We start from the raw sequence: 24,481 nt of genomic DNA on the forward strand, positions 1-24,481 counted from the left end.
TTAGGTGGATTGCTGTCTGCCAAGACCAACGCTTAGTCTCTTGGGAAGTTATACGCTGTTAGTCTCGGCGAGCCTCAACAAAGAATAAACCGAAAGCTTTGTAGTCTCATGCCTTGTTTTACGAGTTAACTGGACAAAAATCGTCTGCCAGCAGTCCAGTCATACAAGTTCGTGATTATACAATATCGGTGTGTGCACTCGTCATATATAGGAAGATGACAGGAAATAGAATAGGGAAAAGAGAGGGATATGGTGTGGGTGGAGAGAAGAGCAATTCTAATTTCTTTTCAAATCATTCTCCTCACAAGTAACACGGGACCAAATTAGGCTTAACTACTGCAAAGTAGAATAGAAATTAATCTGAAATCTCACCATGACTATGACGTTTGTTTTTCTGGCTACAGATCAGAAGCCAAAGTAATTTTTCTCACTCAAGTCACACCACTCTCCTGTTTCATTTCAGAGATTAAAGAAACGAAGAGAACGACAAGAATTGATTGAACATTTGTTTTTGTCAGTTATGATCAAATAAATAGTTGTTGGAGAATGTTTAGTATGTAATTGCTCGATATTCAAACAGTATTTCAATAATTACATTGTATTCAGGCTTCTTTTCAAAAGAATATATTTTCAAAGATGAACATTGATCGATGAGCAGAACGCACGAAGCGGGATGGAAAGAAAAGGTTAATGATGGGGCTTATCGAAGACAACCGAATAAAAAGTATTCTAAACTTCACGAAACACGAGGACACAGAGAAGACCCGCATTTCAAACTGAGGTGTTGAAGGGTAGTTCTCGCCGAAGGACGTCCTCGGGCACGGGTATGTTGAAGCCAGTTATCCAGTCTTGTTGGACGACGCTACAATACATGGGAAAAAACGCTGGAAAAATGATGGTTTGTGCTCCTCGAAGTTCTCAACATCTGGGTGGGAGCTATGCCTTTCGGTTAGCAAGGAGGACTTCCTGCTGGACCTGCTGGACGAATGACTGAACACCGACCAGAAAAGCAAAGAAGATTTTTTTTTAATTTTTGAAAACTAGACCACTCGATGAAACGACGTACGCCGCTTTTCAAACATCTTTCTGCCACACGACAACGCACTTTAACAACGACCTAAAAATTAAAAAACAAAACGGGAAAAGGGCTACTTTAAACTCACTCATTTTCAAGGGCACACACACACACATATATATATAGACATCGCATTATATTCTCTACATAATTTCTCCGGAGGCGAAACGGTCAGAGCCTGTCACTAATACCGTGAGGGCTGGCTGTCCTGGGTTCCGATCTCAATTCGGGCATGCTGTTCTTTCTGCATGTGGCATGTTTACAGGGTTGGCAGTTTGTCGCTTAGTTGCTATTCACCAATATTCTCTCTCTCTCGATGATGATGATGATTACGATGATGTGATGGTGATCGCGACAGGGCGGAAGAGGTTTGCCCCCGGTCAATATTACCTGAATTCTTGATCGCAGGCCAAGTCATCAACAACGATCGTTGGGATTTGTGAGTCACTCGGGCTGACCCCGTCCACATCCGAGCCTATATCAGAGATGTCCAGGACGGTGGAGGGCTCAGGCGGACGATATGATTTGTAGTACCTGGAGGTACAGCAGGAAAGTGAAACCTCGACACTCACCGGATTCCCTGTTTGTTAGCGCCTTCTGACTACACTTACTGCCATTCGTGATCAGATCACTGGCATAGCACAAGAACACGCACCCCGACACCCTTTACCAAACATAAAAAGGAACAAACCATCACAAGCACTGAATTTTTTTTTTAACTAACTCGCGTGCATGCATACCGTCTCAAACATAGAAACTCGCGATTTGAGCTTTTAGCGTCTTATTATTCTAAAGGAATAGATAGTGGGGGGAGCAATTCTTTCCAATGATTGTCTTAAGCTTAGTACTTTCCCAGACTTAGATAAATATACCCCATACGTTCTCGAGATACATGCCTACAAACATTACTATGCGCAGAAAGAGGGCGAACTCGTGCTTTCAATTTTGTACACAAAACATGTACACAAACAGCTCCGCATATCGATGCTCATCCATGCTGTACAGTTTCTCCTCTTCTTCGGTCCATAGCGTACGAGCTCGGATTAAGGAAATTTATACATCAAGAATCTTTTCTTCCTCCTTCTCCACCCCGCCGCCACCCCAACTCTCAGGTCCAGAAAGTACGCACCTTTATATGGCTTACATCTGCTAAACTCACCTATACTCACCTTAGCACTCCCGTACGCTGTATAGTTATACACTTAGTCAACCTGCCTGCATCAACCTACTCGTGTACCTGCTCAACGCACCTGTACACCTGCTCGTCAGTCACAGGCACAGAGACAGCACCTGTACCGAGTCTGTCCCACTGCAGATCCACAAAGAAGGCATGAGTTTTTACTTCCTTCAGACCTTTTCTACCCAGTCGCTGACTCTCTTTCCTCAGCAACTCATCGATGAGTGCCATGGCTGCCACGGAGATGTCGCTCATCAGAGGAAATGCCAAGGTCTTCCTGAACTGTAAGACCTGGACAGCGTATATAATTGTATATTTCCACATTACAGACGACTGTACACAGGGTGTGGACAGCATATTATTTATCAGCACAACCATAAGAAACTGGCCATCTCCACATCGCATGCACTTATTATTTTGAGTTGTTCTGGAGAAAGACGCTACACAAATGTGATTATTCTTATTCTTACTCTTCTTCTAATATTTCATGTTTTAAAAGAGTAGTCTATTGACTGTAATGCCTATATTGACAATGGATATGTTTATCTGAGTGAAGAATGTTTACCTTCAATGTGCAACAAAGTTTCTACGGAGAGACCCTTACCTCTCTAAACACCCATTCCCCTAAAAATAAAAAAGAACACAAGACTTTACCTTCTCATAGGTGCACCCTTTAGAGTCAGCAAAGAAAGGCAGACGGTTAAACAGCATCCGATAGAAGACAACACCAAGGGACCAATAATCACAGAGATAAGAGTAGCCGACGTTTCTTTGGAAACGCTGCTTAGGCAGCACGACACTCACCATCTGCAATGTACTCTAGCATACTTTATCGTTCTTCTGTTCTCAAATATGTTTGCACAATACAGATTACGCGAAACAAATTAAGGATAGAGTACAAAATTTAAGCATATAGCATCAAGTTTGATGAGAAAAATGTTTCTTGAGCCTTTTTATAAAGGTTCTGTACACGTTTATAAGAATGTTTAGACCTGTTCTGGTAGGGAATTAACCGTGGAACTGCTTGTTTGTTTGTTTGTTTGTTTGTTTGTTTGTATATAGACCTGATTGTTATCCTCTTCCCTCCAAGCCTTTCTTTAGGTCAACTTTGTACAAAGCAACATTGCAGTACAAAAGAAATGTTTGTTTACTCTTTGCGCTTTTTTATCAATACCTTTCCCCACTCACGATATATTTTAATAATGATTAATTAGAGCTAAGCCCTACAGACTGCATGATGTAAACTTGACCTTAAGCTAGCTGGGTGCAAACCTATCCGGTGATCTTGCCTCAGGCGCACTGTACGAAACAATGCTCTCTGCCTGAAACGTGATGCTGTTAGGGCTGTGAGTTGTGTCCTCCGGGTTGTTATCGAACACGGGGCTCTTCACCCTCGTCAGGTTGTCACCCTTCTCTTCGTCTTTGCGAAACTGGTAAGACAATCCGAAGTCACACAGCCTGATGTGACCCACATTGTCGATCAGAAAGTTGGACAGTCGGATCTCTCGATGCATGAAGCCTCTGGCATGCAGGGTATCTACCGCCAAAAACATCTCCGCCGCATAGAACTTGGTCTGCATCTCCGAAAACGCTTCGCCGGCGACCATGGCGAGGTCTCTGTTGGGGTAGTAGCGGAAAAAGATGAAATTTTCCTTAATGTCTTCCAGGTAACCTAGGAACTCCGTGATGAAGCGACCCTGCACTATCTCCAGCACGCGCAGTTCGGTTTTAAACAGATATTCGGAGCGCCAGAAGCTTCGGTTGTAGGCCTTGGCAACTATCACCGTCCCCGTTTCCATGTCTCGAGTGAGGACGACCTCACTGAAGTTGCTGGTCGCCAGAGTGCCGATATATTCCAGGTCCTCAGCCGTCTGCCTGCGTGCTCTGCCTACCTTGTCTCGGTGTCGTATAGGAACAGGCGGGCTCTCCAGTTTCGCGTGGATCTTATCTTCTTGGTTTTTGGCATTCCCAGACTTCCCGTGTAAGAGCCTGCTGAGGAACATGTGCTAAAATCTCTGAGCTCTCTTATCTGCTCTTAAAGACATTTTACTTCTTGACGGGGTGCGAAGTCGGACATGTTGAGTGCTTCGTCATATTTCTGTAATACTACGTCACAGATGACGGGCGGAATTGGACAAGCTGAGTGCTGCGTCAAACTCTGTAATCTGACGTAACACACGACGTCAATATCTTGTCGACTTTGTCGTAATAATGCTTCTCCTGTATTGATGTGGCATGCGCATGCGCAGCCATCCCCAGGAAGAGGAAGCACCATGACTATGACACAATGACACATAACACCAAAAAAATGTGTTCATTCAACTGCCAGGGACTGGGTAACTGGCAAAAACTGACAGATATATTTAATTAAATTAGGCAAAACAAACAAACGAACAAACAAAACAAAATTCTATTCAATTTTTTTTTTACATGATACACACTATGATGCCAAGCAAGAAAGGCATATCATGGTTACACATATTACTTTGCCTCCTACAATATTTCCAGGTGTTGGGATTCTATTTAAAAATATTTTTGAATTTGAAATTAAAAACGTTTGTAAAGATGGAAATGGAAATTAGATTATGGTGGTAATAGAATTTATGAGAGGCTACCTTTTATTAGCTAACATCTATGGACCTAATAAAGATAATCCATCACAACCACAAACATGTAAATAATCCAAACGGGGATAATCACTTACAAATAACAAGAACCATAAGTGATGGGTGAATTTTTGTTTATTGCTACAAACATCAGAGTTACACAGTGTTTGTTCCTTGTAGATGCAGCACAAGACGAAACGATGTTTGGCAAGAGGTAAAAACATGCATCACACAAACATTAGAAATTTGTAGCAAACATGTATGAAGTATAGATAAGTAAACTCTTAAATATATGGTTAACGTGCGTATACGTCTTAAGAACAAGTCAACAAGCGGACGCACCCCATAAAGAAATGCGCTGGGGGCAAAACGCCATTTTGTGCGTTGAAATATCACCAAAGTTAATTAATGCGCGTTTCTTACAACCGGTCTTAGTATCACGTGACAATAGACAAAATAGGGACAAGAGTGGATATAGTGAATATATACACGTATGTACAACAAAAGGCCTGAAGAGAACATGTCGGATATGTACGCAGGACGCAGCAAATCCAAAAAGGGATTGATCACAATTTTGCTAATATTTCATTTTTTTATCTTTTACGAGTCTGGCAATAATATTGTTGCAGCGCCAGCTTCAAAGACTGCAAGAGAATACAGGAACAATCACTCGTGTTGTTTGTATCTAATTTTTGAGTCATATACATATATACGAACTGGGTTTATATCCTAATTTAACAATGGTCAGAAATATATTCTGCTCCAGCACGTGACTATACTCCCCGAACCCGCAAAAACATGACAACGAGGGAAGGTATTTCATAAGTAATGTAATTTTAAAGCTTAAAGCATGAAGTCAGGCACAAATTTCAGAAAATCAAGCGTGCGGGACACACCCAAGAATCGAACAGGTGTGGAAGCCCCCGACCTGTCTGCACGTGAGTCAGACTTTGATACAAGGAGCGGGTCATCAGTGTCATCAATAATGTAAACTTCCACAGGCACGTTGATTAGGTGAAAAATCCGACAGGTAAAATCAATAGGCACTTTCGTCTACATTCTGACACAAGAATGTTTTCAGGAAATAAATAAATACTAAGTGGCTGTATCACATCAACGGTTGTCAATATTATGTATAAGAATATTAAATATAAGAATACATTTTTTAAAATGAAATTACACTACAGCAAAAACAAGGTGAAGTTTATTTGTAATGGGGCTGGATAAGACAAAGTTATCGGGAAAGGACTTAAAATGTATTCCATTGGCCATGAAATCTGGAATGTGAATGTGTAAGGATAATATGAGCCGTAGAAAGAAAGAAAAGTGGAAGAAAAAGAAGAAGGAAAATAGGAAGAAAAACAAGAAATTTAAAGAAAAATGGAAGAAAGAAAAAAGAAATGATAGAAAGAAACAAATAGAAAGAAAGTAAAGCACAAAAGCGTTTCGCACATGCAGGAAGCCTTTTTTCACTTTTATCAATTTCCTCGACATGTCATCACACGGTGATTTAACCCTTCCATCTATCACTGTCGTATTCAACGACTATTTCACGGTTGACACTTTTTTTCAGGCTGTTCTTCACAAAGACCGCCAGATAAGTTCCAGAAGCCTAGACTACTCGGTCCAGTCTATTGAATAGACAGTTTCTGGAGGTAGCATGACCTTTGTTCCCAAGACTCTGGGAACTTTGCAATGTCCCAAGTCAACATCAAGTGGTGGCTTTCGAAAGTAGAAACATTTCAGCTGTCGACAGAATTCGCTGAAGGCTGTTCTCGAAATGATAAAGGCACCAGAAATTTGGGGGGAAAGAACTCCTACTTCAATGAACAGCACATCCCCTGTATCTGTAACACGGCGTCTTCCGTCGACCTGGACGATGTGCCAGAACTGGGATCATCGTAGACGATGGAGTTCTGGTTAGAAGTGACAATCAGCAATTCCTATTTGAAAACATCAGTATCACAATCCATCGTATTCATTTATCAGATCTTCTTGTTGATGTCCTTCACAGTTAGTTCCTTGAAGTACCACTATAGTACTTTGTTCCTTGAAGCAGCCCTTAAATACTTATTCTTTTACCGAGCTCTATAATTCTTCGTTTCTTGTTTGAACTTTGTTCTGCACATGTCAGTAGGACTATAGCCCTTTTCTTCTTGCAGTGAGGCTGTATATAGTATGTCATTCCTTGCAGTAGGTCTGGCAACACAATTTCAAAAATTGTTCCTAAAATGAGAAGATTCCACTTGTTTTCAAAATGTTCCGATCAACATTTGTAAAGATCACAGGAAGTTCACGAGATAAAATACAAGCGAAAAACTCTTACCAAAAATATGAAACCTTAATGTCCATTAAAGCAACAATTGTTAGAAATGATGACAATAAAGGTGCTGTTGACAGGTAAATATAGACGATTGTGAGAAAACACTCACAGTTCACAGTTGGCGCTTGAAGCAACATTAACATCAATAAAGCATTTACAAGGTAACTAAAACAATAAAGAATATTTGTTGCGGTTTTTTCCAGATAAAGCCTAAAATAAATATAAACAGTAATAAGCAACAGCAACCCTATAAAGAAACCTGTTGTGCATTTTAAAATACATAACATCGTTGTATTTGAAAACTATTGGATTATTACAACCATCAGAGCCGTTCAAAATGTCGACAATGTCGTCCCTTGGAGTTCTGGACAGTGTAACGTAGAAATCGTTTTGTGATGTAACATCGAAACATTTATCGTGACACTTAGCGCTGATGTTAAATATGGAGTCATGTGACTCATTTAGCAACCATAAATCACAAAGACATTGGGGTGAATACATTTGAACTGTTAGCACAGAATAACACTGAATGATAATAGTGCGTGTGTGTGTGTGTGTGTGTGTGTGTGTGTGTGTGTGTGTGTGTGTGTGTGTGTGTGTGTGTGTGTGTGTGTGTGTGTGTGTGTGTGTGTGTGTGTGTGTGTGTGTGTGTGTGTGTGTGTGTGTGTGTGTGCGTGCTTAATCTCGAGATTGGCACGATGGAAAAAAAGCTAAAATCTCTAATAGCAACATGAAAATATGAATCTGTCTCAACCCAGCGTTATCTACCTTCTTATGCGTGATTTATTATTTTTTTTTATCAAGAATATAGGAATTCCAATATCGGCAGTATCCAAACAAACAAAAACCTTTAAATCTACGATGGCAGTAAAATCGAACCCAATATAATCACGATACTGAACAATATTGACAGTTAAAAGCAACTGGAAGTATGTGTACTTTCCGGTGGAGTGTCCAGTTCGCTGTTTTGCCTAATCAACAGGCTCCAAACAGTCTTCTTGTGGCGACTCTGTAGGACCAGACGGTGATGGAGGTGAAAGGTCGCTGTCCACTTCATTGTTTACTGGCTCGCTGTGGTCTTCTGTCGTTTGGGTCAATTCTTCTTCTTCCCTGGCTTCTGATTCGCCGAGGTCATCATCCACATTCGTGCCAGCTAGTGGAGCAGCCAACGTGTGGCCTTCGTCGTCCCCATCGTCAAATGGAACTGTTGGGTTTTCCTGGTAGTTTTCCAGGTAGGCAGGTGACTGATGATGATGATGATAGATGCTTGGGGTCCCCGATGGCGCCGTGGAAAGAGCGTACAGGACGCCGATGGAGGTCGGCAGTGGCTGAACGGGTCTGACGCAAGGAATCCCGGTCTCGGGCTCCAGAAGGCAAGGCCGGAGCAAGAACTCGGGTGGATCTGGAAAGTCCAGCTCGTCCTCATCCGGGCCCTGCTCACCATCCTCCTCCAGGGCTGCTAGAGTCGTAGGAGAAGGATTAGATGACCCTGTTTCAGGGTTAGCACGGAAGTGCGATGTCGGTGCAGGTCTCGATCCCCCGCTGGCGCCCGCAGCACGTGCGTTCTGCCAGAAGGTGGAGCTCTGGTAGGCCTCGCCGTATCCTTGCATCTCAGCTTCGATGCTATGGTGAGACTGGCACGCGCCCATGTCGTCGACATCGCGAGGGAGGCGAACATCAAGACCTGGATTGTAGTCGCCAGGCCGATAACCATCAACCACGAACACCGGTGCGTGACCCTCTACCTGTGGACCAAGGAATCTGTCATCTGGTGCTCTGAGGGACTGAAGACAGAGACTGGGATCCACCGGAAGGATGGGAGGGGCAGAGCACTGGGCACTTTCACTGCTGATAGAGCCCAGGACAGTTTGTACGTTACTGAGGTTACATGCTTCCTCCGGGCCCTTTGGTCTGCAAAGGGCCGATGCTCACTGGACTGTTCATTATGTTGTACAGAAAAAGCGCAACTCGTCGTCAAGGGCCTTTCTGTTTCCATAGCTACTTGCATCGTCGAATCAAGATTTTGATGGATCTCTTCCACAGTGCTGTAGGACTCCGGATTAGTCTCCAAGTCGCCAGAAGAAGACACCAAGGGCTGGGAAAGTTGGTTTTCGGCTGGTGTGGTCTGGAGCTCTTGACAAACAACTGGTGGGAAAAGACCAGAAATCGCTCCGCCTTGAGGGGCGTAGTTATAGGGCACGGACCCCATCGACGTCGATGCAGCGGAGGGAAAGTAGCGCGTGATCAGAGGATTTTCGGAAGGAGGAAAAGTATATGGGTTGGCGGCTACAACGCTTTGAGGAATGGGAGGATGAAGACAAGTGCCGCTACTGTTGTGTGTGGTGTAGTCCTCGCTGAGAGGAGGTGGCAAGAGTTGTCCTGAATGAAGGCATGCCACGTGACCGTTCAGGTTTGCGTCCATATGAGGATGCATCTGAGCCCCGTTAGTGTGGATAATTATGTTCGGAGTCGACATGTTAGGCAAGACAGTAAATGCTGAACTGGAGTTCAAAGGTCTGCCAGACGGGACTCCCAAGGATCCAGGGACCGACAACCCGAGAGAAGGAGTGGGAGAAACATTCGGATGCATTCCGGCGTAAGATCGACTAGGAGATGGGGGAATAACTGGAGGATGGGTCATGAGCATCGTCTCTGTGTAAGATGGGGGAGGAACTCCAATCGGTGGGCCCAGGTATCCTTGTGTTGGGTTCATTGCCATATATTCTGTGCTTCCGGAGAAGGCCAGGTTGGCTACGCCACTCGTCATCGATGCAAAGTGTGAAGGGGTTAGAGTCTGACCAGGGGTCGTTCCTGACACCATGAAGACAGCATTGTTGTTCTGGACCATGTGCACAGAGGCGGGCATGGCAGGAGGACCATCCTCTGCCGAAGATGGACGCGCCTCCAGGGGTGAATGGCTGTGATAGAAGGCTGCTGCTCGGTAGGGAGGAGGGCGCCTGTGGTGCCTGGTGCGCCGGGAGGACATGCATCGACCGCACACAATGCCAATGATGACGATAACGCAGATGCCGCCGACGATGCTTCCTATCAAGATCCAGGTGTTTACTCGGCCTGAGTCGCCCTTGTTTGCTGCTGTTGTATCTGCCATGAGAAGTATTCATTACAGGCAAAGAAAGATGACATGGGTGTCTATTAAAACTAAATTTGCATGCACGCATACAACACTCTCATAAGAAATGACAAAAAAGAAAATACATGTATTAAAAAAACTTTCTGGGATGAGAAGTACCGGATTTTATAATATTGACACACTCAACTGGGTTTCAAAATATTCCTAGGAGTACCGAAGATGCATAACTTCGTCTGTGTTTACCAATAACAATTTTTTTTAATTTCTCTGGTCTTCCTCGAGCGAATCTGAAAAAAGCCAAGATAGCTTTGAGAGTGGGGTTGAGAGCGAAGTGCGGACTTCTTGGTCACAGTGAGTGTATAAATAAATTAAAAATTAAAAATAAATACCCTCGGTGGTGGTTGTAGTCAAGACTAGGGTGGATGGTGGATTGATGAGCTGGGCATTATATCTCAAGTCGAAGCCAGCACCCGAACTGGATTTATCCGACACGAACACGACATACATGTAGCGCTGGGTGCTGGCGATGATGTGGAAGTTGGCACAGAAGGTCACAAGAAGCTGACTGCTCTCGTTGTATCCTGCAAAGTTCAGACAAAAATTATGATGTAGCACCAACAAGAAACAATAACAGTTGTTCATCAGACAGTGCGTGTTGATGCTGTGCTAATTTTGTAAACTCATTTTATTTTATTTTCATTATTCTTTGATATTGTCATATTTTTGAACGCTCAGGGTTGTTGCTAGTCCACCTCAGACAAAAGGACAAAATGAATGGGGGAAATAATGTATGCGACAAGAGTCAAGACACTAAAACAGAGAGAATAAGATTTTACACTGCAGATGTCTAGGGAAAAGGCGGAGGTCTTTTACATACCGTCGTAGATGGAGATGTTGTCGTAGGCGCAGCTGGGGAACCATTCCAAGTCGAGAACATAGGTATGCAGCTTGATCCTATACTCGTCGCTAGGGGCAACCAGAAGCCAGGAGCAGCGCGCGTTGCTAGATGAAGACAGACATACAGACGCCATCTTGACTACAATATGGGCTTTCATCCTCCCCGCCATTCCCTTTTAACACATGGCCATTTTATCATTCTCTATCTGGGAAAAGTAAATGTACTTATAAGTAGGTTTCTTTTGTTCTCGTTACAAAAATTTTGTTTTAAAAAATCCTAGATGCGTTATTCATATAAGTACCCATGGATGCAGACGCAAAAACATAAACAAACACATTTACATAGCTCAGATGTTTACACTCATGTGCAGATCATACACATACACAGCCTATAGAACTGAAAACAGCGACCACATTTTTTCTTAATCCCACCAACATATTCCAAAAGGCTCAAAAACTAGAAAGCTGCTTGCTTTGGGTAGTTCCGCGGGTGGTTTGGCGACTGCAGTGCCTGGAAGTCCATGGTGGCCGCCATCTCCAGTGTTTTCCCGTTACACTGGCTGTCAACTGTTGTTTGCGTTCAAAAAGACAAAAAAAGTAAAAATTAGTTACACGAGGATACTCTATAGACAGGAGTTTGATAGTCTATAATCTGTAGACAATAATTTTATATTGATATTCTATTGCTGTGTTTGTTGTTGAAGTAGTTGCTTTCAAATGACAAAAGAAAGGACATTTTTCGCTCGTGAGGCTTATACACCTTCAATTTTTTTCTTAAAAATAATTTTATAAAAACCAATTTTCTCTTTATCATTAGTTTGTCAGTTCCCCTCCTGTGTGTGTGTGTGTGGTTTTTTTTTCATACTGTAGTTGTATTGTGAATGAATACATGATAATAAAGATGCTGGTGTATGTCCATCTTTCTGTCCACATCTGTGTATATACAAGAACAGGTTTTTAACTAGTTTCACTGTAAGTGGCGTTATAAAAGCGTAAAAATAAATAAAATATAAAGTATATTTCAAGTATAAATGATAAAGTAATGTAGCAGAACAATGTAAGACAAGTGCGCTGCCATGTACAACCGATTTGGAATGAACTGAGACCTCTATGGCTTCCTCCATATGGTTAGAAGCCTAGAGGGCATGAGAAAAAGGGAGGAGTATAGAGGAGTATGACTAAGACACTAAGACGAGAGGATACAAAGATAAAATAGGTAAGGGAAAGTAGGAAGGAAAAAATGAGACAAGAGTGAGTGGAAAGAGAAAGCGAGAAAAATCGACAAAAAATAAAAGATGAAAAAAGGAGAAAGAAAAATACGAAAAAAGAGTAAAATAAGAAAAACAAAACTGAGGAAGAAACGGAATTGAAAGAGTAAAGAGAAGGATGCAGAAGAACAAAAAAATTAGCAGCAGAAAGAAAGACAGAATGAAGAAAAGAGGAAGGAGAAAGGAGAAGAGATAGCAGGAAGAAAATTGAGGAGGAAGAGAAGAAGAAAAGGAAGAGAAAAAGAAAACGAGAAAAGAGAAGAGAGGATAAGACTTTGACTCCACTTCCACTTTTTTCTTGCCTTTAAAGCATTCTCTTCTCTCTGGCACACTGTTTCTTCATTCGATCGAAGCACGAGACGGGTAGAAATGTCTGCCACCTGCCGCTCTTGCCACCGATTTCTCATCCGCCTCCCCCCACCCAACACTTCCGCTCAGCCCCCTCCCCATCCACCCTGCTCGTCGACTCGGCAGGAACCTTTGCAAGCTAAATGCCAACAGCGTGCCTTATGTCATAGCGGTCCACCATCTTGCTGTCAGATGAACGGTGACGCCCAGGTGTCTGACACACCTGCCTGTTGTAGCACGGCGCCACCTACCGGAATGTCGTAACGAACGTTACCTGCAGCCATAACGGCTCTGGGTGCTGACTCCATGACGTCATCGGGGTGCTATCGATAGTCAAGTTTGAGCTTTGTGCGGGTACCTTGCTACGTGAGGACATGAGATCCGATGTTTGTTGATTTTTATGTGACATGGATCTTCAGAAATGTGTCGAGCATCGTAGAACATTTAAAGTGCGGAAAAAACACAACACAGAGATCGAAGCGAATTCTCGTGAGTGCAATTGGTTCTGCATGTCAAACGTGAGACGATTTTCGTCGTCCAATGAGTCAAAGCCTGAACCCAAGAGAAAAGTTTTCAATTCTATAGTTTCCTGGCTATGGCAGCCCATTGTAACCACTAATCACATTGTAGCCACGTACTCCTGGACACAACACACAGCACGGTGCATAACAATGTGCAGGATGTGGCTTCTACCAAGTTACCATAAAAATAGCAAAAATGGAGGGATTTTTTTATTATATTTCCTTTTCTTGCAGAATTGTACAACAATTTCTAGTCTGCTGATGTGTGGGTAGGATCTGCTGGATGTTGTGAAACATGGTATAAAGATAAAGGTTTTGTGGTCTTATGGTCCTGACTCAAGAGGAGTGAGATGTTTCTGCCCCCGCACACTCACCAGTTTCGGATGCCTTTGAGCTCACTACTAGACTATCAGCTTCCCCACCTGAAGGGGAATACAGAGCAGACAAACCAGAAGAGGGGAGAGAGGGAGAGGAGGAAGAAACAGACTTACCTAAGGTGTTCTGAGTGCTAGACTGAGAGGGCCTACCTGTGGATGTGGTTGGAGCTTGTTTGGACCTGGCTTCACTATTTCCTATTTATAAAAGACAAACCGAAACTCGGTGCTTACGTTTCTTACTTTAGTCGTGTATGTGTGCTTGCACCGCGTTCGTGTGTGCGTGCGTGTGCCTGTGCAGGAGAGAGACAGCTGTGTGTATGTGAGAGTGCTCGCTCGTGCGCGTTTGTGTCTATTTTAAAGTTCACGAGTGTGTGTGTGCGCGCTTGTGTTCGTATGTATGTGTGAGTATTAAAGAGAAAGTGTGTGCATGTGCGTGTGCTCGTGCGTGCGCGCGTGTGTGCATATAAAGGTTCATGTGTCTGTGAGAGAGAGAGTGTCTATGTGTGCTCACACGTGCGTGCATTTTAAGATTCATGTGTGTGTGTGTGAATTCATAAGTATGTATATGCGTTCGTGCACCTGTAAGGGAAGCGGGTAGACGGGACAGGAAAAGCATGCCGACTGACAAGGAATGTTGTTTGACAATGATAGTAAGTCTTAGAAAAGATTTATTTTTATTATTAGAAATATAGACTACAGATTAAACCACGGACACGTAGCTGTGTAATACTAGTTTAGTTGGTTTCCTGCAGTAACACACAGTATTGTCACATAACATAACAATAAAAACTGTGAACTCTAATTAAGTTTCCACATATTTTGTTCAGTTAGCTCTTTACATATTGTATTTTGCTTAGTGAACTGTACTGTCAGCTGTACTTTACTGTGAAATATCTTTTTGGTGAGTTATTTTGATCCACTGTGCTCAAAGTGTCCCGATGAAAAAGTTTTTGTTGAAATTCTAATAATTAAAACTAAACGAGGTTATGTGCTCCCAGAGAAGGGCGAAGATGGATTTAAGCCACGTTGTTCCTAATGAACTTGAAAATACAACTTGATTGAGAACAGAAAACCTTGACAACATGACAAACCAGCATGCCATGTTTAAAAAGTATTCAAACATACGGGTTCTTCGTGGTGACGTCATTGGCGCATAAAGGTAAATATTGTTTCTTCTCATTTTTGTTTATTTGTTTGTTTGTAGTGGGGGTATTTAGACTAATTCTAAAGCGTTGAATCGATTAATGTATTAAAATCATACCTTGGGTAACCTGTAACAAATTTATGAGAGGCTTTGAAACCGTCTCATATTTTGAAGTGATGTGATTTTTATTTGTTGTGGTCTTGATGAAGTTTTTTGTACTGGCAAAAAAAAAAAACCCAACAAAAACAACAAACAAACAAACAAACAAACAAACAAAAAGGCAGAGAGAAAGAGAAATAGGAACAGACACACAGATTATTAGAGAAGTACATATGTGAGGGAGTCGTACACCTGTGCATGTTTCTCACCTGCAGCAAAAACGAGCCAAAGGGTGGAGGCCTGGAGTAGATAGCCGGTTGTACCTGTCGTCGTCATGTTTCATCGACGGCTTGCCCCGCACGTCCCTCCCGCATGTAGATGTCGACAGCTGCAAAGTTTCCCTTCGTCCACCCAAGGCAGATGCTCAGTGCTTCTTGGTGGTCCTGCACCCTGTCATTTGCCCCCAGACCTCACTGCGTCCTGCTCCTCAACAACCTCCGGGGCGCTTGGCATGGCACCAGTCGTCGCGAGCAATGGGGCGCCACCTTCGTCAGATGTAAACGTGAGCGAATGGGTCCACGCCCTGTTTTCGATTTACTCATGTGACTTTCGCCGAGCGTTTCCAGGGTGGGTAACGATTTCTGCCGACGACACGCGCACACTTCCGCAGTCTCGCTCGCTCGCCCGTCATGCCTCGCCGTGAACCCTGACCTACCACTGCTCCAAGACAATGGTGCCACGTCTGCAAACTGATCATCGGGAGAAAAGCGGTTGTAACCCACACTTCAGAACACTATCATGCATTCTCAGGTGTCTATCGACCAGACTGTGTTCCCGCAGTAATGTTTCAACTGACGAACGCACCTATGTGTGGCCAGATGAACGCTGGCACCGTCCTGTTCGTCTGTCTGTTCAATAGAATGAAGGATGCCTGTATGACTAGCCTCCGCGATAACTGTAATTTCGAACTTAAACCTCTTCGAAAGTTTCCTCTACAAAGCATCATTTTTCACTCATAAGGGCTCACAATAAAAAGGATTTTAATTAAAGGCATGTATTGCTCCTTCCCGTCCATAACAAGCTTTGAAATAAGGGTCAAATGTATATGAAAATGTAGCAAGAACCAGAAAGATGAACTCATGGACAATAATCAGTTAGCGTAAAACTCTGGAGAGATAATAAAACAAGGAAAACTCGCGGATTTGTAAACGGCTAAGAATGCGCAAAGATCTCTAAAAACACAAGAATGAATAGAAATTTCTCCGACCTTCCTTTTGGCATTCTTAACGGTCCTGCATGAATTGGGCTCCGTCATTATTGTGGTATTCCACCAAACAAACAAACAAACAAACAACACACACAAACAAACAAAATCGCAAAATAACCAAACTTTGTTTGACGAGGCAAGCATCTTAAAAGAATTCCCACAAACAAAGCATCGCAAGACTGGATAATTACTTTTAACAAAAGTTTGTACCTATGAAACCAGTCGGGTAGACACGTGTATTACCTCCAGTTTTTCTTGACCATATTTTCACCGTGTGTTGTCGATAATTGTAAGTAAAAGGTGAAGATTCCCATTTATAAGTGGCCATAGTGGGAAGTGTCAATATAAGTGGTTCACCGACTCTAAAGGTCGCAGGGAGCAGTGAACGAAGTTGTTCACGACAGGGACCAACCCTGTCTTTCCCTCACCTTTACCCTCCCTGATAAATCATGTACTCATGTCTGATATCATGCTGGGCAGGGAGGGAAAAGGTGATAATTTGTTCTTTGTTCTCCAGCCTGTGAGACATCACTAGTCATCGGTCGATGCTGGCGGTGACCAAAATCATAGTTGGAGTATTCAGTAAACACCATTAGTCATAGCATACTAGGCAGTGTGGAGAGCGCGACACACAGAGTTTGTGTGAGAGACGGAATGAGAGAGAAGTGAGAGAGAAAGAGAAAGTAAAAGAGAAAGAAGAGAGAAATTAGAAAAAATGCTGATATCCTGGGAATCTGCATACAATGTACAAATTCCCCACTTAACACCGTCGATGGGTTCTTTAAAACAGTTTCCTAGAGGCTACTGACATACAGTAAGCATGAGTAAAACTCCTATGGCATATTTCTGGTCACACAAACTTCCACAAAGACACAAATCATGGCAAGAAACTGGAGCAAGCCCACGCAGGTGGAGGGATCAGAGCGTGCAAACCTGAAACACAGTGACCCCGGCCCTGTATCGACCTTTTCTTTGTCAACCTCATAAAAAAACGACTTTCAACAAAAGGAGGATAAGCGAGAACTTCTTGTAATTTGTATTTAAAAAATCCCTGGTATGACATACAGAGAACACAGTTTTCACTTCAGGCTGGCTTGACATCCTACTCCTCCTCCTCCTCCTCATCCTCATCATCATCATCAACAGAAGCAACAACTATTTCTATTACCACTACAGCAGCAGCAATGGCAATATCGGCGAAAATCACAGAAGCAAGAGCAATTTTGGCAACAAAGAACATTTGTAACAACAAAGATTAACACAAGACTTTCAAGTACGAAGGCGAGCTTTTAGTTCAGTTCAAGATTTCATACAGGAGAAATAACTTTGTGAGTGCTGCCGCGTACTCTACAGAGGCTGCCTAGCTGACGAATTCAAAACCCAAATTAAATTATTAAACCCTCTTGAAGAAGACTCAGAAGCAAACATTTCCAAAGTGTAGAAATTTTCAAATCCACATTAAACCAGTTTTCTTTCTCAAAACCTCTACCAATAATAATAAAAAAAAAATGTTCATGCGCAAAGAGTTTTCAACAAGATCGTAAAAACAAATTGCTACAATCGAGCCACCCAGGGTGCACGCTCAGACAGCTAGTTATCCAGAGGACATGCGAACACTCACTCACTCACGAAAGACCGCGTGGAAACGATAGAAAATTGACGATCATAAAATAGAGCTTTACATAAAGCACAGGTTTGGAAAAAAATAGAACCTGTGAATTTTTTTAATTATTTAATTACAGCTGTTGCCACGCAACCAGGTTGTACGGCAGGCAGCCATGTTCTCGTCAGTCGCTGAGCTGCCCTTGGCAGGGCTTCGAGGGGAAAAAAATGTCTGAAGACACCTGGCAGGTGCTGGCTTTTAGTCAGCGCATCAAAAGGTATTTTTATATCACAGGTTTGAAGCGCTTGCCTTAAGCAAGGAATCGAGATCAGGTGTAAAGAACGATTTTTAACCGGTAGCTGGTCGATGATCACAAGACTTGAATCAATGTGTATGTCAGACCCCATCTGGGTGATGTATGTCTTCGGGTGTGGTGTGGTGTGCATACGAAAGACGACTTGAGGCAAAAGACGTGATTGTATTCTTTCAGCTTTGCTGCACTCTTCCTTCCTTCCTCCCCACTACCTCAACCCTTGTTCTTTGATTGCAAAGTCAGTAGAGTTTGTTGAAACCTGAAGAAGTGACACAAAGAAAACCAAGAGGACAAAGTCAAATATTTTAGAGCCTCGATGGCCACGAGGTCTGAGAAGGTGATTTTGGTGGTGATGATGCGGGTGGGTGGGAGGTGAGCATGGCACAGGTGTAAGCGGGTGGAGGCTCGCCTGGGGTGGATAGGTACAGCACTGATGGCTGTACGGGGGTCGCGGGCTTGACGGCAACACTGGCATAGGGAGGAGGAAGGTCGCTTAGATTTGTGGGTCGGTCCCAGGGTCGTTGCCCTGGCATCCACGTGATAGCGACATCATCGCCGAGGGCGGGAAGAGAATGACGGCGGTGCTCTGTCGCGCAAAGTAGCTGTTGCGATGCTGCGGGAGACAACAGCTTCCGGCGTGGACCGAAGGTGGCGCTGCAGTGCTGCTGGACAGGCGACATGAGGTGATGGTTGTCATGGCGATGGTTGTTGCTCTGTCACTGGTGGCAGATGCTCGAGACTTCTTGATGTGTCGAGCGATGACGACGACTGTAATGGCGACGACGACAGCAAAGCCCAGTGAGCTGCACCCGTAGACAATCCCCAGCATCCGGGTTCTGTTTTTCTCGTCTTTGTAGCCATCACTTCCCTCGCCATCATATTCGTCTGCTGGAAAACACACAGAGGACAGACAGTGGTGCTGAGCAGAGAACATGTGCACTGAACGGAACAGAGTACATACACACTGCTAAGAAACAGAGTACATGTGCACTGGTAATGAAAAGAGTATTTCCAGGTGTAATACCTTTTTGTCACTCACTCGCTCACATTTCATTTGTTTTCAACTTACTGCTCCTCTTAACGGTTGCCATAGAAGCGAAAACAGCTTCAATCCATAGTCTGATTTCCGCCATGCTGGTCAGCCGTTGGGTCAGCCTGACATACATGAACTGACCAGAGCTATACATGGGAAAACTCCAGGCAAAGCAGTCAGCATGGATGGGGTCAGCATACTCCGTCAAACCTGTTGACACAATGTGGACATTCAACATACTGAATCAAACTTGTGACAGTTAAGGACATTTTGTGCGAAATTTGTTTGTGATAAAACTTTGTGGTTTATAAACGACCAACTTTGCTCCCACCCACCCCGTACCAGATCTACTCACAACACAAAAATCAGCAAACGATGTAAAGTGAGAGCAGGTTCAGCTTCTGATTCTCGTACAAATCCCGAGATAATCACGCACGCACGCGCTGGCGGTTTTGTGATTGGGCAATGCTGTTTCAACACACGATTGATCTTTACCATCAAACACCTGCAGGCTGTCACAGACTTGCTCGAAGTATGACTTTCCTTCCACCAGTTCCGCTCGCAGGCTGATGATGTACCCCAGATCGGTCTGAATCCGCCATTCGCAGCGAGACACCCTTGATGGTAGACACAGTAGAATGCAAAGTTTGTTAATCATAAAGACACTTTCTGTAAAGACTGGTTCCCATAACTACTCGCCTACACACACACACCTCACCTACCCCTCCACACACACACACCTCTAGTGTTCGTCATTACACCAGTCATCGCTGTTGACTTACGTTTGATGGCCTTGACGATTGTTCAAAGACATGATGATGTAACTAACACCTGGAACTGCATGAATGTCCACATCAGACGGCTGGCACGCGTGAGCTTCGAAACCTATTGCACGTGTACAACCTTATGAATATGTGACACGTGACAAAGCTATCACAATTAAATATAGAAGAAAGTGTTGCAAGATTCTCACTGGTTGTCACAATTTTAACTTGAGGAATAAGCAATATCACAGGTATGATTTAGTAATGTAAGGATGGGTTGAGCGAGCCTGTGTGTGTGTGTGCGCGCGCTGCATGCTTCTCACCCAGGGTAGTGGACAGTTGAGGCTGCACCGCCTCGTAGGTGAAGAGGAACCTGCCTTTGCTGTCAGCATCATCAGCCTTCAGCTCCACATACAACCAGCGGAGGCTGCTGTCCACTGACCGGCCGTTGGACAGCCGCTGTGAGCAGAAGGCCCCGAGCTGGCGGGAGTTCCTGCTGTTACCTGGGGTGCAGATGAATGAACCACGAATACTGCGTTAGTCCCTGGCTACTGGGTATATAAGTTTCACTTCCACAACAACCCTTACAAATTGAAGATGATGATGATGATAACTGTTTAGAGAACAATAACGAGAAAGAGGTATAGAAAGAGAAGGGTGGAGAGTAAGAAGGAGAGAAGGAGAAACATGCCATGAAAGGACGGATATATGGAGGAAGAAAAAGGAGGATGAGAAGAGGACAGAGAGGTTGTAGTACCATCATAAATAGTCAGGCGGTTGAAGGGGCAGTCACTCGTGTCACTTTCTTGCAGGTCAACGAGCAGCAAGGTCAGGCGCACCACGTAGCCTGTGTCTGCACTGATGAGCCACTCACAGGAAGAGTTGCTGGAACGAATTGTAAAATTGTGCCAATGAAAGATGCTTACAAGGTGCATGTGGGGTGGGTGGAGTTATCACTTAATACTCCAACTACACTTAGGTATAATCCCGTCTCGTCTCATAATGAAAGTAGACGAGGTACGAGAATACTCTTTCCAGATACACAGTTGTGTCCCTTTATATACTCACACACATTGGGAAAGTAGTTTTCGTCGTAGAAACATGAATGTAAGGAAACGCCCGTACTTTGGCGATTTTATTTTAAATGAGGCCCCAGAGTAACAACAGTTTGGTTGTGTGGCTTACTATCACCAGCACCTTGTTAGAAAATTTAATTTAGAACAAAATAAGTTCAAAAATCTCACAGCTTTGCCATTTCCATTGGCGGCCCTCGTCTTTCGTAAAGTTCATGTATGGCTGTCGCAATCTCCAATGATATAAATCTTAACCTATAATTTGTCACTGTCAAACAATTTTTTTGAACGATAAATCATGAACGGTTGAGTAACTGCCTTTAAACTAAATGTTTGTTTAGTACAAATCATTCTAGATACGGTTTCAGTTCGTGTGAATATTTGGAAAGGTTTTAAGTTGGTATAATTATATGTATACTTTTTTTTCCACAGAAGCTCGGATCTCGAGATTGATACCCACTATCTAGAGTTTATAAGGAAAAGTCATTTTAGCGTGTCGTGACCAATATTGGATTGACTGTGACAGTCGCAGGATATAATTATTACAGTCACGTGTGTCCGTTTATTTTAGTGCTTGAGCTTTAGTCATTTTTACTGTACTTGCACTTACTTTGGGTACGTGTGGTACGGGTAGGTGTGAGAACCAATGGGAGCGCTGATGTAGGGATGTGCTATGAGCATTCTTGGCCTCTGACGATCTGGACACCGCATGTGCACTCCTGGAAAAAGGAAGAAAATTCGAAACTACTTTCACTTTTGTGACTTTCTACTGTGGCTGTTGATAACAACATAAAAACAAAATTAAAACGAAACAAAATCCACTAGGTACTTTCTGGTTTTTGTCCACTTGGAAGATGTGTAGGTGATATAGTTAATCCTCAGTTTATCACCATAGCAGTCTCCAAAACTGGGGAAGCACATATTCGAGTGATTAGAAGGCTGGCGCTCCAACCGAGAGGCGAACCCTTGTAGCGCAGAAAAGCTTCCCATTGTCGACCCAGTTATCGGAAATGGGTACCTGGTTCCATAGAGGGTTTTGGAAGGGAATGTAGCTAGGGAGAGGAGATGTGGTACATGTTTATTTTGGCAGCGAGAGAAATAGGACCGCCCTCAAAGCTGACCCTGAGAAAAGAGAGGTCTCTAAGAAGCCACACCCCAATGACCTGTGTAAGGTTAAAAGACAACCTTTACCCTTACCTAATTCCCGAAATGACACTGAAGGACAATAACATTCAAAAAAGCATAGAGCGCCTCGATTGTCTTTCTTCATCCAATATTATAACCACAATATCAACAAAGGTCTTTTATTTCTCCAACCAAACATTGCTACACCGTGCTTTTTTTGCTTGTGTGCATGTGCGTGCGTGTCTGTGTATGTACGTGCATACGTGTGTGCATGTGCGTGTGTGTGCGCTTGTGAGGGAGGTCCAAACATCGACCGCACATGCAATGCTCATAATACTGAACATCTCAGAACTCACTGCTCGCAGAAACGCACGCGACTCTCACCTGAGACACCGAGCAGCAGAAATGAAGTCGTCAGAACAGAGCCTGCACCCATGGCAACGACAGCGCTTCTAGTGTCTCCTGCAGCCGTTCCGCTGGTCCTGTGACTTCCGCCGAAAGTTCAAACGTTCTCGTCTCCCACAAGCAGCCGAGAGTCTCATCTACTTGTCAGAAACCTGTGAGCTGGACAAGGTCGTGCGAAAAGCCGCAGGTTTGAACTCCAGAAGGGAGGGAGAGGAGCCGGTGGCGCACGGGCGGAGCGGCGCCAAGCCACCGTGACATCGCGAGGCTGGCAGCACAAAGCTGACGTACCGCGACTCCCCGCATCGAGCTGCTGAGCTAAAAATAGCACCAGCCTCCGTCAGCCGCAGCAGCTGCCGATCGATGACGGCGTCGATGTCGCGGAGCTACTCGTTCGTCGATGTTCATGATGATGTCACGTGATCCCATTGTGTCTAGCGGGTGGTGAGGGGTACGTTTCTGATGTTTGCTGTTTAGCTGGGATAGAATTCCAGATGTAAGGCGATATATTTTTTCTGTAAATATTGTCTTCTTTGATGCTTATTTCATAAATATGTTTTGTTGTCCCTTGACTTCGACCAACGTTTGATATTTTTGTAATTACGAATGCGCCGCTTCAAACGGCTGTTAAGTAGCTTTTAAGTGCTTTGACATTTAAGAGAACGTTTCAAACAATTACCACCCCACCCACCCCCCACCAAAAAAAAAAAAAGAAAAAAAAAGAAAAAAAGAGGTTGGGGTAGTCAGCTGTCCATCCACATAGATTCCATATTTATGGATGCTGGAATCGAGAGTGGAAACTGAGTCGCGGCATCATCTCCTACAGTCTCGGGGGTCAAAGGTTGAGCTAAGTTTCTTCGGTAAAGGAAGAGCGTTAGAATAAAAACGGAAAGATTAGGAAGACTTTAATGAACAGAAAAAGTCAATTGGCGCACGGTGCACTTTCTCGTGTGATATACTTGTAAACTAAAAGTTTACTCGGGATGCATCTTGATAAATGTAACAAAGAATCAGGCAAATTAAAAAATTTAAAACAGTGAGAGATTATTTTCTTCTTTTTTGTAGATTTAATTGTTTATATCTTTATTGAGAAAACAACTTTGATTGCGGATAACGGAAATACCAAACACACAGAAATGGGAGATAACACGCGCTACCTTTTTTTATGTGGCTTACGTCCCTTGGACCAGTTTATCTTTTGACAGTTGTTTAATAATGATGGGAACTTATAACACGCAGCATCACGACCAAGATAGATCACACTACGACAGACCTGGGCAAGGTGTGGACCGCGGGCAAGATCCGGCCCGCCTTTTGTCTCTGACCGACCCGCCCGCCCGCCAGTAGATATATATATACTATATATACAGTATTGGGTAAAACTGAGTTAACTATATTAGTCCGGCCCTCTAAAACCATCCCTAGTATTAGCTTAACACGAAAATTTATTTGTATGTTATGTGGTTAATTGCTGTTTATTCTTTTGTGCTCAGCCCATTGAGATCACTTCCACACAAATTGTTTTACAAATCTAATTATTATTATTGAGGAAGAGAAATACAGAGATACAGTGAATGAGACAATGGAGCCTAGAACCGCCAAGACCATCAAACAGACAGATGTATTTTGGAATGACAACATACCTTAACCTCTTTTCATCTTGCAGGGATACTAAGAAATGTTCTCACATACAAAAATAAACAAAACAGTAAAAAATAAACGAAGCAAAACAAGGGCTAGTTACAAGATGATTACAAGATGAGAATAATGTGGTGTGTCAGGGAAATGACTTATTTCCCGTGTAAGCGTAGTTCGCGAGTGTGTGCGAGTGTGTGCGAGTGTGTGTACTGCCTGAGAATAAAAGGAAAAAAGGGTCTAATTCGTTAACCCCGTGCATAACATAACTGATGACACGTGACTCTAGTAACGACAGCTCACCTCCAGGTTTTTCGCTCATTGAGCAGTGTGTGACATG

General features: G+C 43.5%; 3 protein-coding genes across 3 annotated transcripts; all 3 read right to left on the bottom strand.

Moving 5' to 3' along the window:
* Positions 1 to 458: 458 nt before the first annotated feature.
* On the bottom strand, positions 459 to 4,356 carry LOC112571350 (serine/threonine-protein kinase 38-like). Its single transcript, XM_025250299.1, has 5 exons — positions 3,542 to 4,356; positions 2,907 to 3,059; positions 2,326 to 2,543; positions 1,466 to 1,609; positions 459 to 990 (listed from the first exon to the last, which is right to left on the bottom strand). Exons 1-5 carry the CDS (start codon positions 4,253 to 4,255, stop codon positions 840 to 842), a joined length of 1,380 nt encoding a protein of 459 aa, XP_025106084.1. The 5' UTR covers positions 4,256 to 4,356; the 3' UTR covers positions 459 to 839.
* A 4,532-nt stretch (positions 4,357 to 8,888) lies between these two features.
* LOC112571200 lies at positions 8,889 to 15,757 on the bottom strand. Its single transcript, XM_025250027.1, has 5 exons — positions 15,196 to 15,757; positions 11,643 to 11,736; positions 11,150 to 11,274; positions 10,662 to 10,853; positions 8,889 to 10,283 (listed from the first exon to the last, which is right to left on the bottom strand). Exons 1-5 carry the CDS (start codon positions 15,260 to 15,262, stop codon positions 8,923 to 8,925), a joined length of 1,839 nt encoding a protein of 612 aa, XP_025105812.1. The 5' UTR covers positions 15,263 to 15,757; the 3' UTR covers positions 8,889 to 8,922.
* Positions 15,758 to 17,609: 1,852 nt separating this feature from the next.
* LOC112571341 (cubilin-like) lies at positions 17,610 to 23,703 on the bottom strand. Its single transcript, XM_025250269.1, has 8 exons — positions 22,489 to 23,703; positions 21,590 to 21,698; positions 20,664 to 20,791; positions 20,230 to 20,409; positions 19,925 to 20,027; positions 19,638 to 19,759; positions 19,179 to 19,352; positions 17,610 to 18,997 (listed from the first exon to the last, which is right to left on the bottom strand). Exons 1-8 carry the CDS (start codon positions 22,538 to 22,540, stop codon positions 18,603 to 18,605), a joined length of 1,263 nt encoding a protein of 420 aa, XP_025106054.1. The 5' UTR covers positions 22,541 to 23,703; the 3' UTR covers positions 17,610 to 18,602.
* Positions 23,704 to 24,481: the final 778 nt, after the last annotated feature.

Source organism: Pomacea canaliculata, linkage group LG8 (assembly GCF_003073045.1).
Source record: "Pomacea canaliculata isolate SZHN2017 linkage group LG8, ASM307304v1, whole genome shotgun sequence".
Classification (NCBI taxonomy): domain Eukaryota; kingdom Metazoa; phylum Mollusca; class Gastropoda; order Architaenioglossa; family Ampullariidae; genus Pomacea; species Pomacea canaliculata.